General features: G+C 36.0%; 1 protein-coding gene across 1 annotated transcript; it reads right to left on the bottom strand.

The window, feature by feature from the left end:
• Positions 1-3,214: 3,214 nt before the first annotated feature.
• si:ch211-76l23.4 (uncharacterized) lies at positions 3,215-10,587 on the bottom strand. The gene is made up of 4 exons (XM_061905652.1): positions 10,428-10,587; positions 7,333-7,465; positions 6,948-7,077; positions 3,215-3,780 (listed from the first exon to the last, which is right to left on the bottom strand). The coding sequence occupies exons 2-4, from the start codon at positions 7,460-7,462 to the stop codon at positions 3,552-3,554; spliced, it is 489 nt and encodes a 162-aa protein (XP_061761636.1). The 5' UTR covers positions 7,463-7,465; positions 10,428-10,587; the 3' UTR covers positions 3,215-3,551.
• Between the last annotated feature and the right edge of the window lie 3,404 nt (positions 10,588-13,991).

Raw genomic sequence — 13,991 nt, 5'->3', positions numbered from 1 at the left:
GCATTACATTTTTATTTAAATTTTATTTGATATGCCATTGATATTTTTTTAATTATTATTATTATTATTTGAAACTGGATTTTGCGTGTCACTAAAGTTATTTAAGCCTTGCTTGTTGAATATTTAATGCAAATCCTGTTTGAGTCCCTATTAAAAGGTTAATTTGTTCAAACTTGGCCCGCAGCTTCGTTCAGTTTAAAATTCTGGCCCACTCTGTATTTGAGTTTGACACCCCTGCTCCAAGTGGACTATTTGGGGTAGCACCTCAGTCATCTACCTTTGGTAAATCCAGAAAGAATTTGGCAGAATTTACTACTTTGTTGGCGTTGTGTTGAACTGGAAGGCAACAGAGCCTCCTTGCCACACCCGCTAGGTTAAAGATGGCTTGTGTTTTCTCAAACTGGAGAAGATTAGGCTGACAGTGGGTGGTTCATTTGGGAAGTTTTAGGAAGTATGGGGCGGTTTACTGAAATATGTAAAAAAAAAAAAAAGACTGATCCCAAATTTTACCCAGATTGCAAAGTAATTCAAAGGTAGATAATTGATGAGCATTTTGTCAAATTTTGTGTATTGCTGCATTATGTTGTGGACATTCAGGAGTAAGCATGTATATCGTTAAAATTTTATCAATACCAATATTTATCGGTACTATATGTATTTGTGGAAATAACGATGTGGTAAAATGCATTTTATTAGCATTTTCATTAAGCACAAGAGGTTGAACACGCCCAACATGATGTACTGTAACATCTCAGAGAAGGGAAGTCTTTTATCAACACCTGTTTTTTGTTTTTTTAAGTCTTAAACAAGTCAACCATGTGTGCGGTGCTAGATGAAATGCAGTTATGTCATCTTTTTGTAAAGAGCACAGAGATCTTTCACATGATATTTCATATCAAATGTATCATATAAATCAATATAATAAATCAGCATGAAATTTGGGTGTGCATTTTGTAACAATAGGAATTGTATTTGTGTTTATGTTGCACACGGACGTATTTAACGGACCGGAAGCCATATTGAGTGTTAACAGCTAGCGTGTGTAGTGTGTATTATATAAATAAAAAGACTTGATGAGCAGGTATAATGCTAGATCGTCCAGTTTGTTATCAAGAGATAGAAGGAACTGAAACAAATTTAGGCAAGATGCTTTTTAATGCCACGCAAACGCGAGACAATGGAATGACGTCAGACGGCGAACAGAGACCTGTCAGTCACAGTGAATGCTGTCTTGCTTCAGAGCAATTTTCTGGATTATTACTGTATATTACCTCCATTGTTCACTTTTTTGAGTGGATTGATGGTGATTGATTAATGGATTGTGTATTGCAAACTTGTGTGTGGTGTTGCTTCCTTATTTGTCATTATTCAAAGCTGATTTTAATGTGTAGCAGCGTCAGCTGAACTGAATGTGACAGCGTGTCTTAACTACGTTGGTCAGCTGAAACAAAAAATATCGTTAGCAGTATCGTTACACCAGAATCTTCACCGTCCTCATGGGCCGACCTATTTAGGAACAGGTATCAAAAAATACTGGTATTCGGTAAGCATCTCTATTTAAGAGTGCCGTCGTCTGTGGCTGCATGTAAATATTTGCCCATACTTTTTTGACTGATGCATATTTTTATTATTTTCTAGTTTATTATTTGTATTTTATCTTATATATAAGAGGGTAGGAATTTTTTTTTTTTACATTAATTGTATTTCTGTACTGTAGCCAGCAGGCACAAGACACAACGTTGATTATATGTACGTTGAACCGTAGTTTCAATGTTGTATTTGTGTTGTAAATTTGGTTGGGAAATGACCAAATATCAATGGTCAAATTAACGTCCCAACCAGACATCGTATAAACGTTGTCAAAAAGCACTTTGTTTCAAGGTTGTATTTGTGTCGTAGAATATTGGTTGGGAATTGACCAAATTTCAATGGTCGAATCAATGTTACAACCTCACATTGATTAAACGTCGTCAAAAAGCTAATTTTTTTCAACATTGTATTTTTGTTGTAGAATATTGGTTGGAAAATGACCAATTTTCATTGGTCAAATTAACGTCACAACCTTACATTGAATAAACGTTGCCAAAAAGCACGATGTTTTAAAGTGTTTTTTGTGTTGTAGAATATTGGTTGGGAAATGACCAAATATCAATGGTTAAATTAACGTCACAAACTGACGTTGAATAAACGTTGACAAAAAGCACGTAGTTTCAACGTTTTATTTGTGTTGTAGAATTTTGGTCTGGAAATTACCAAACATCAATGGTCAAATCTATAATACAATCTGGCATTAATTAAACACATTTTTTAAGGTTATATTTGTGTTGTAGAATATTAGTTGGGAAATGACCAAATATCAATGGTCAAATCAACGTCACAACCTGACATTAATTAAACTTTGTCAAAAAACACGTTTTTTTACAGTTGTATTTGTGTTGTAGAATATTGGTTGGGAAATGACCAAATATCAATGGTTAAATTAACGTCACAACCTGACGTTGAATAAACGTCATCAAAAAGCACGGTGTTTCAACATTTTATTTGTGTTGTAGAATATTGGTTGGGAAATGACCAAATTTCAACGGTCAAATCAACATCACAACCTGACGTTGAATAAACGTAATCAAAAAGCACGTTGTTTCAATGTTTTATTTGTGTTGTAGAATTTTGGTCTGGAAATTACCAAATATCAATGGTCAAATCAATAATACAACCTGGCATTGATTAAATGTCGTCAAAAAGCAAATTTTTTAACGTTATATTTGTGTTGTAGAATATTAGTTGGGAAATGACCAAATATCAATGGTCAAATCAACATCACAACCTGATGTTGATTGTGATGTTTAACAAAGTTTAATCTATGTCAACCTGACATAGATTAAAGGTTGTCAAAAAGCACCTTGATCCAATGTTATGTTTAAGTTGCTCAACGTCAGGACCTAATTCAACAAGTTCTAAATATTGTTTCAATGTCTTGAGCCTGCTGGCTATCTGACAAAAAATCTAATAAAGAAATGTTTGAAAAAAGACAAATGGCCACTGGGTCGCACTTTGGACACCCCTGCCCTGCTCATGTAATTGTCCTATGAAAACCTCAATGGGTGCTGAAAGTACTTGACGGTACTTCAAAATCTGCGGTCAAGCAGCGAGGCAACACTGTAATCGATTAAGACAGGATCATGTGCGTGATTCACCAAGTAACAACATGCAGGAGTTGATGCAAAAAGAGATTTTATTGGTAGATTGGCACGTGCGTGCGATGCAGCGGGAAACAAATGCAGAGCGGAAGCGGGCCGGTCCAAACAGTCCCGTTTGGATGAAGTCCAACATGTTCAGCTGAGCTCAAACAGCAAGCGGGAACAAATCAAATCCCTCAAAGTGTGTCGACTTTTGCAAAGATAAGATGTTTCCGGAAGGGATGAGCTGCAAGAGATTCCCATGGCACTTTTTACTCGATAGCTCCCCTTCTCCTGACGTATTTATCATAAACCCACGCAGACTTTAGCAAGGATCTCTTAAAAAGCAGAGTAAGCACAATATGGTACGCCTTCTTAGGAGGTGGTGGTGGTGGTGGTCTTCTTCTTCACCACCCGCCTCGCCGCCGGTCTGGTGGCCAGAGGTGAGACCGGGTTCTGGCCGGTTCCGGCGGTCCTGCTGGCCTTCACCTCGTCCATGAAGGTCTCCATGGTGGTGAACTTCTCGGTCAGCTCTCCCAGGTGGGCCTTTAGGGCATTGAACTCCTTGTACAGGTCGTCCAAGGCCTCGGACAGCGGTTGGATCCTGCGGGGCGTAAACAAGTGGTGAACGCGATGGCCGAGTGTTTCCAGATGTGTTCTACACAAACAGCAAGAAGATGTTTTTTTAACTTCTGGACCATCCTGAGGTCTCGCCAAACTGTGGCAGGAAGCAGGGAACACCAGACTTCCTTTTGGAAAAGTGTTTATTTCATAGCTGCACATTTCTATTTTGAACTCCCAATTGAAAAAACTCCCGATTTAAATTCAGACTCAAGGAAGAACTGCATTCCTGTGGGGACTCTTTGTCTCCGGTTTGTTACTGGCTGCTTCTTCAACAACTGACACGGAACTCTGCACTGGAACCAAAGTCTGCAGATTTTCCACGGTACAAAACTGTCAGGCAGTCGCCAGAACTTAACTTAAACATTAGTACCGTTTTCCATTGACAGTATGGCACTGTAAAAACAACTTTAGGTTTTACATTTTTTTAAATGCAGCTCATTTGCCACAAATTTTCCCATAAAAATAACAGTGGAACTGTTTATTAAAGAACACTGTAAAAAGAACAATCTTAGATTTAACGGTAAAAAAAAACTGGCAGCGGAATGGTAGAATTTAAATTTAAAGTAATGCACTTAGAATCAATAATCGTAGATTTTACGGGGTAAAAAATGGCAGCTCGGACAGCAGAATTTTACCATTAAAAAAAATTTACTACCGTTTTTCCATTGACTGCACTATAAAAACAATGACTATAGAATATATGGTAAAAACAAACACAAACAACTGTCCGCTCAATCGCTGAAATGTTTTCATAAAAATAACAGTGGTTCAGTTGTTTTAAAAAACTGTAAAAAGAATGATTGTAGATTTACGGTTAAAAAAAAAACAAAAACAAAACTGGCAGCTCCGTTGCTAGAATTTCATTCTAAAGTAAAGCACTTAGAATCTATGATCGTAGATTTTACGGGGGGAAAATGGCAGGTCAGACAGCAGAATTTTACCATTAAAAAAAAGTACTACCGTTTTTCCATTGACTGCACTGTAAAAACAATGATTATAGAATATAGGATAAAAACATGAGATCGACAAGCGGATCGGTGCGGCGTCTTCAGTAATGCGGTCGTTGTACCGATCCGTTGTGGTGAAGAAGGAGCTGAGCCGAAAGGCAAAGCTCTCAATTTACCGGTAGATCTACGTTCCCATCCTCACCTATGGTCATGAGCTTTTGGTTATTACCGAAAGGATAAGATCACGGGTACAAACGGCCGAAATGAGTTTCCTCCGCCGTGTGCCGGGGCTCTCCCTTAGAGATAGGGTGAGAAGCTCTGTCATCCGGGAGGAACTCAAAGTAAAGCCGCTGCTCCTCTACATCGAGAGGAGCCAGATGAGGTGGTTTGGGCATCTGGTCAGGATGCCACCCGAACGCCTCCCTAGGAAGGTATTTAGGGCACGTCCAACCGGTAGGAGGCCACGGGGAAGACCCAGGACACGTTGGGAAGACTATGTCTTCCGGCTGGCCTGGGAACGCCTCGGGATCCCCCGGGAAGAGCTAGACAAAGTGGCTGGGGAGAGGGAAGTCTGGTCTTCCCTGCTTAAGCTGCTGCCCCAGCGACACGACCTCGGATAAGCGGAAGAAGATGGATGGATGAATGGATGGATGGATGGATGGATAAACACAAACAAAAAAAACTGGTAGCTCAGCCGCCAAAATGTTACCATAAAAATAACAGTGGTTCAGTTGTTATAGAACACTGTAAAAAGAATGATTGTAGATTTATGCTAAAAAAACTGGCAGTTCAGTTGCTAGAATTTCATTTTAAAGTAAAGCGCTTAGAATCAATGATCGTAGATTTTACAGGGGGAAATAATGGCAGGTCAGGCAGCAGAATTTTACCATGAAAAAAAAGTGGTACCGCTTTTCCATTGACAGTATTGCACTGTAAAAACAATGACTGTAGAGTAAATGGTAAAAACAAACACAGACAACTGGCAGCTCATTCGCCAAATGTTCCCATAAAAATAACAGTGGTTCAGTTGTTATAGAACACTGTAAAAAGAATGATTGTAGATTTAACGGTAAAAAAAAAAACTGGCAGATCAGTTGCTAGAATTTCAGTTTAAAATAATGCATTTAGAGTCATTGATTGTAGAATTTACAGTTAAAAAATGTCAACTCAGATAGCATAATTTTATCATAAAAATACAAGTGGAACCGTTTTTCCATTTACATAATGCACTGTAAAAACGACTGTAAATTGTATGGGAAAAAGAGACTGGCAGCTCAGTTGCTAGAAATGTTCCCGTAAAAATAACAGTGATTCAGTTTTTATAGAACACTGTAAAAAGAATGATCGTAGCTTTACCGCAAAAAAAATATGGCAGATCAGTTGCTAGAATGTAAATTTAAAGTAATGCACTTACAATCAATGATCATAGAATTTACAGTAAAAAAAAGTAGCTCAGACGGCAAAATTTTACCATTGAAATAAAAGTTGGACCATTTTTCCATTGACTGTAAAAACCGAAATAAAAAACTGGCAGCTTAGTCCCCAGAATTTTTCTGTACAAATAACAATGGTGCTGTTTTTCCAATTTACAGTAATGCACTGTAAAAATGACTGCACATTTTAGGGTTGCAAAAAATTGAGCTCAGTCGCCAGAAGTTTACCGTAAAAATAAGAGTGGTTCAGTTTTTATAGAACATCGTAAAAAGAATGATTGTAAATTTAACAGGAAAAATAACTAGCAGCTCAGATGATAGAATTTTACCATAAAAATAACAGTGGTACCATTTTTCCATTTACAGTAATGCACTGTAAAAACAATGGTAGATTTTACTGTTTTAAAAAAAAGGCAGGTTAGTTGCCAGAATTTTACTGTAAAAAAATAATACTGTTTTTCAATTTACATAGTAAACTGTTAAAACAATGTTTGGAAAATGTCATTGTATAAACTATTTTTTTTAGCAAGAACTCTACGATCATTGTTTTTACAGTGCATTATTGTAAATTAAAATTCTGGCAACAGAGCTGACAGTTTTTTTTACTGTTAAATGTATGTTACTTCAACGGGTATGTTAAAATGTTTACGTTAAAATTTTTATGTTAAAATTTTTACGTTAAAATTTTTACGTAAACATTTTGACGACTGAGCTGCATTTTTCTGGGGTGTTTTTGACATAGTTTTTCTGCAATTTGTTGGTGATACCTGGCGTAGTCGGGCAGCAGAGACTGGTGGTCGTTTTGCAGGAGTCCTTTCATCTGGTTCATCATGTCGAACCTCCAATTGTCCAAGATTTCAGTCAGGTTGGCCACGCCCCTCATGTTGACCCTGTCAGCTGGGACAACACAAGTCAATGTTGAGAAGGAGAGAGGACCTGGTGTGTCCGTTCGCCGTCTTCAACATCCTAGAGTTAGCGTTGGCATTAGCACAGGTGGAGCAACCACGCTTTTGCTTTTGTTTCTCGGCGAGGCATCGGGCGGAGGCAGTGGCTTTGCTCAAACTTGACAACCAGAATTGACCTTTCACCTCTGCAATTGACATCATTGACCTCTGACCCAGAGTAAAGAGAGAGGGAAATCTGGGTGCTCACAGCCATCCCGATAGTTCCACTCGTCCGTGTTCGCCGCCGCCGCCACCGTCTGGGTACGTCGCCTCTGAGCCGTCACGGTTACCGTGGCAACAGCCAGTAACACCAGCAGAATGCTCACTTTTTGGTCCATGATCTGCGAGAATCGGGAATTTAGTCATCTTTTCAAGTAAAACAAAAACCCGCCTGCTACCAACTCTTCAGGCAGGGGTGCCCAAACTTTTTCCACTGAGGGCCACAGACTGACAGATCAAAGGATACGGGGGCCATTTTGATAGTTTTCACCTTCAAAACCAATACAAAATTTAGATTTTTTTCAAACAACAATGAATCGTCAAAGCCAAACTGAAAAGCTAAAAGTTAGCACGCTGGCTAGATACCGTCAAGTAACAAAAAATGTGAGCAAAATGAGCTAAAAAAAGCTATCATACGAAGAGTAATATGCTAACATGCTAACAATAGTGTAGTTAACATTGGTAAAATACAAAATAAATAACAGTGAGGTGCATATGTGTAAGTCAACAAAAAAAATGTTGCATGCTAAAATGCTAACCGTAACATGCGTCAAGTACCAAAATATATTACCCTGAGGTAGGTACCTGAAAAATGTGTTTAAAATGCCAGCTTACTAACGGCATGATTTGAGTACCAAAATAAGACTGAAGTTTATACCTACAAAATTTGCTAAAAAAAATCGAGCTCGCTGATGTTAGCATGCTAAAATGCTAACTTTAACATGTGTCAAGTACCAAAATACATGAATCTGAGGTATGTGCCTGAAAAATGGGTTTAAAATGCCAGCTTACTAACGTTGGCTTGATTCAGGTAGCAAATTATGACTGAGGTGTTTACCTAAAAAATGATCTTAAAAAAAAGAAACCTAGCATAGCATTAACATCTCAGCATGCTAACAAGCATCAAACGTCAGGCAATAAAATAATTGATGCTGAGGTGTATACCTGCAAAATTAACAAAAAAGCTAGCATGCTAATACTAGAATTTTAATGAATCTGCTGTGGGGCGTTGAAAAATTAACAAATGCCTACCAGGCCGCACTTTGGACACCCTTGTCTTAATGCATCAGGGAGCGATGTTTACTAACTTGAGTACTATCTGATCAACTTGCTCACATCACTGTGAAATATTACATACTATATCAGTGAAATATTACATATTATATCAGTGAAATATTACATACACTATCAGTAAAATATTACGTATTATATCAGTGAAATATTACATACAATATCAGTGAAATATTACATATTATAATCAGTGAAATATTCCATATTACATCAGTGAAGTATTTAATACTATATCAGTGCATATTATATCAGAGAAATATTACATACTATATCAGTGAAATATTACATTATATATCTGTGAAGTATTTCATACTATATCAGTGAAATATTACATTGTAATATTTACATAATATATCAGTGAAATATTACATACTACAGTATATCAGTTAAATATTACATACTATATCAGTGAAAAATTACATTATATATTAGTGAAATATTACATACTATATCAGTGAAATATTACATACTATATCAGTGAAATATTACATACTACAGAATATCAGTTAAATATCACATACTATATCAGAGAAATAATACATAATATATCAGTGAAATATTACATCCTATTTTAATGACATATTGCACAATATATCAGGGTAATATTACATTCTAATTTAATGAAATATTACATAGTATATTAGTGAAATATTACATACTATATCAGTGAAATATTATATCCTATTTTGATGACATATTGCATAATATATCAGGGAAATATTACATCCTATTTTAATGAAATATTACATAGTATATTAGTGAAATATTACATACCATATCAGGGGCAATATTACATACTATATCAGTGAAATATTACATACTGTTTCAGAGAAATAATACATATTATATCACTGAAATGTCACATACTATATCAGAGAAACAATACATATTATTACAGGGAAACATTACATACTATATCAGTGAAATATTACATCCTATTTTAATGACATATTGCATAGTATATCAGGGAAATATTACATCCTGTTTTAATGAAATATTACATAGTATATTAGTGAAATATTACATACTATATCAGGGCAATATTACATCCTATTTTAATGATGTATTAAATAGTATATTAGTGAAATATTACATACTATATCAGGACAATGTTACATACTATATCAGTGACATATTACATACTATATCAGTGAAATTTGTATGCTATATCAGTGAAATATTTATCAGTGAAATATTACATACTATATCAGTGAAATATTACATACTATATCAGGGAAATATTACATACCATATCAGTGAAACATTACACACCGTATCAGTGAAATGTGCATACTATATCAGTGAAATATTACATATCATATCAGTGAAATATTACATACTAAATCAGTGAAATATTACATTCTATATATGTGAAATATTACATATCAGTGAAGTATTACATACTATATCAGTGCATACTATATCAGAGAAATATTTCATACTATATCAGTGAAATATTCCATACTATATCAGTACATATTATATCACTGAAATATTACATACTACAGTATATCAGTTAAATATTACATTCTATATAAGGAAAATAATGCACATTATATCAGTGAAAGATTACATACTATATCAGTGAAATATTACATACTATATCAGTGAAATAGTACATACTATTTTTGTGAAATATTACTATATCTGGGAAATATTACATAATATATCTGGGAAATATTAAATACTATATTAGTGAAATATGACATACTTTATCAGTGAAATATCACATAATATATCAGGGAAATAAATACATAATATATCAGGGATATATTACATACTAAATAAGGGAAATGTTACATTGTATATCAGGGAAACATTGCATACTATGTCAGGGAGATACTACATACTATATCAGTCAAATATTAAATACTCTCATTATCATAAAATATTACATATTATCACAACAAAATAAAGAAGTACAGTAACATGACAGCATCCAAGCTGACAAAGTAACCAAGAAGATCTGGTCTCCAGGGAAAGTTTCAAAAAAGAAAAGAGGAGTTCTCGTACCTGTGCTCTTGCCCTTTGCTGTCAGCTTCTCAGGACTTGTGACTCTAAGCAGCCAATTGTTCAGCAAATAAAAAGCAGAACACACCCTGCTTCTGCACAGTTGATGTAAAAAACATACTGTGGGGAAGTTCTCCACATCATTTTGAAGACTGCTGGTGAGTCCAGTTAGGGTTGAGTCAGATGAGGGCAAGTCTCCAGCACCTTGTTTGCTTTTTTTGGGTGTACTTTCAAAAAATGACATAATTGGTGCATTTTTGCTGCACAGTTTTGACAAAAAATATACAAAACCCAAAATCAGTGACTTTGGCACTTTGTGTAAATCGTAAAAACCTTACCTCCCTGCTTGGCACTCAGCATCAAGGTTTGGAATTGGGGGTTAAATCACCATAAATGATTTCCAGGCGCGGCCACCGCTGCTGCTGACTGCTCCCTCCTCACCTCTCAGGGGGTGAGGGTGATGGGTCAAATGCAGAGGATAATCTCACCACACATAGTGTGTGTGTGACAATTGTTGGTACTTTTTAAATGTCCATGCACCATAAAAAAGTTCTAAATTACACCCATTTAAATTTATTACAAAGCATGGTGGGGTGAATGTAAAGCACACTCCACACGTTTCCACGTTTGCTGCATTTAGCTGCTTGATATTTCTGATTGATTACAAAAATTAATAAGGTAGTCAGAAAAGTAAACAAGGTAGGATTCAAACTTTGCTATTCTTAATATCCTATTATATTAATTATTAATCATACATCTACTACAAATATATATATGTATATATATATATATAACTTTATCTCCTTCGACATCGAAGAATTTTACCCTTCCATCACGCAAGACCTACTGACCCAAGCACTAAACTTCGCCTCGGACTACGACTCAATCACAGGCAACGAAAGAAACATCATCATCCACGCAAATAACTCCATACTCATCCACAACAATACACCATGGCAAAAAAAGAACAATTCAACATTTGACGTTACTATGAGGAGTTTTGACGGAGCAGAAACGTGCGAACTCGTTGGGAGTTTCCTCCTCTCCCAGCTTGCTAGCCTCAACCTGAACCTTGGTATTTACCGTGATGACGGACTGGCAGTGTGCCGCGCCTCGCCAAGGAGCAGCGAGAACACCAAGAAGCGCATATGCCAAATCTTCAAAGAAAACGGCCTACGGATCACGATTGAAGCCAACAAGCAAACCGTCAACTTCCTCGACGTCACTTTCAACCTGAGAAATAACAGCTACCAACCATTCACGAAACCCAACACAACACTCCAATACGTGCACCATGACAGCAACCACCCACCCACCACCACGAAAAGAATACCTACCGGAATTAATAAAAGGCTATCGATGCTGTCATCTAGCAAAGTTGAATTCGACCAAGTAACCCCCCCGTACCAGAAAGCACTTGATGAAAGCGGATACAACTTCACACTCACCTATGAACCCACTCCAGGAAACCAACCAAAAAAGAGCAGAAAACGAAACAACATCATCTGGTACAATCCGCCATTCAGTAAAAACGTCTCAACCAACATCGGCCGCAAGTTCCTCACTCTGATCGACAAACACTTCCCCAAAGGCAACACCCTAAGAAAAATATTCAACAAGAACAACATTAAATTGAGCTACAGCTGTATGAATAACATACAACAAATCATTTCTAACCACAAGAAAGCAATTGCAAAAGGACTGCCTACCCCCAGACTAAACGACTCTGAAACCAATAAGGAATGTAACTGTCGCAAGAAACCTGATTGCCCTCTCAGCTGAGGGTGCTTACAACCATCAGTCGTTTACCAAGCAAAGGTAATACGCAAGGACATTAGCACATCCGACACGTACGTAGGATTAACCGAAGGAGCGTTCAAAACAAGATGGAATAATCACAACGCCTCCTTTAGAAACCAGACTTTGCGGAATTCTACAGAACTCAGCAAACACATTTGGAACCTCAAAGACAATAATGTTGAATATTCAATAACATGGCAAATTTTTGCATCCAGCACACCTTACAACAGTGGTAATAAAAGATGCAACCTATGCTTAAAAGAGAAACTGTTTATTATATATCATCCAGATCTATCATCCCTCAACAAGCGCAGTGAAATCATTTCAACATGCCGCCACAGACGGAAACACCTCCTGGGTAACACATGAGCCAATCACCACACCCTACGCCTGCCTGTACCCACCCACTCTGTGCCCTATATAAACCATTGTATGTGAATGCTTCCATTAAAATCTCCTGATGATTGAGGGAACCCCTCATGAAACAGTTCTGTAGAGATGAAGTAGTCTTGTGATTTTTTCCCACACCTACACACATATATATATATATATATATATACATATATATATATATATATATATATATATATATATATATATATATATATATATATATATATATATATATATATATATATATATATATATATATATATAATGTATCCTAACACTTGCAATAGATCTATATTTATACATGCTCTGGTCATGTTCAGAACTACACTAGTTGATTTTTGGTCAAAAAAAGCTCATAATGCCGTGAGATATCACATCCATTGTCTGTTTGTTTTGCATTGCGCAGAATGGAATATTGTGAGGCTCGGCCGCCCCACTATTTGAGAAGAACTGATTTTTGTAACATGTAATTATTATCTAGTTTAATTTGTATCATGCATTATATTATTTTATATTTTTACTAACATAGTAGTATTAATGTATTTTTTTTATTTAATTTATTTTTGGCTGGGTGGGTGTGTGGCTGAGTAAGGGGTCATTGTTTCAATTGAAAAACAGAATTGTTTTTATTTTTTTTGTATTCTGTATGCACTGTAATATACGGATAAGTTAATATTCTATAAAGCAGTGGTTCTCAACCTTTTTTCAGTGATGTACCCCCTGTGAACATTTTTTTAATTCAAGTACCCCCTAATCAGAGCAAAGCATTTTTGGTTGAAAAAAAGAGATAACGGAGTAAAATACAGCACTATGTCATCAGTTTCTGATATTAAATTGTATAAAAGTGCAAAATATTGCTCATTTGTAGTGGTCTTTCTTGAACTATTTGGAAAAAAAGATATAAAAATAACTAAAAACTTGTTGAAAAATAAACAAGTGATTCAATTATAAATAAAGATTTCTACACATAGAAGTAATCATCAACTTAAAGTGCCCTCTTTGGGGATTGTAATAGAGATCCATGTGGATTCATGAACTTAATTCTAAACATTTCTTCACAAAAAAAAAAAAATCTTTAACATCAATAATTATGGAACATGTCCACAAAAAATCTAGCTGTCAACACTGAATATTGCATTGTTGCATTTGTTTTCACAGTGTATGAACGTAGATTCATATTTTGTTGAAGTAGTATTCAATAAATATATTTATAAAGGATTTTTGAATTGTTGCTATTTTTACAAAAAAAAATTTTAAATCTCACGTTCTCCTTGGCATACCTTCAAGTACCCCCAGGGTTACGCGTACCCCCATTTGAGAACCACTGCTATAAATAAGAAGGAAACCCATGAAGCAGCCATCTGGCAGTATCCT

The sequence above is a fragment of the Nerophis ophidion genome, linkage group LG07 (assembly GCF_033978795.1).
Source record: "Nerophis ophidion isolate RoL-2023_Sa linkage group LG07, RoL_Noph_v1.0, whole genome shotgun sequence".
Lineage (NCBI taxonomy): Eukaryota > Metazoa > Chordata > Actinopteri > Syngnathiformes > Syngnathidae > Nerophis > Nerophis ophidion.
The sequence above is the reverse complement of the archived record's forward strand: the minus strand, read 5'-3'. Positions and strand labels throughout refer to the sequence as shown.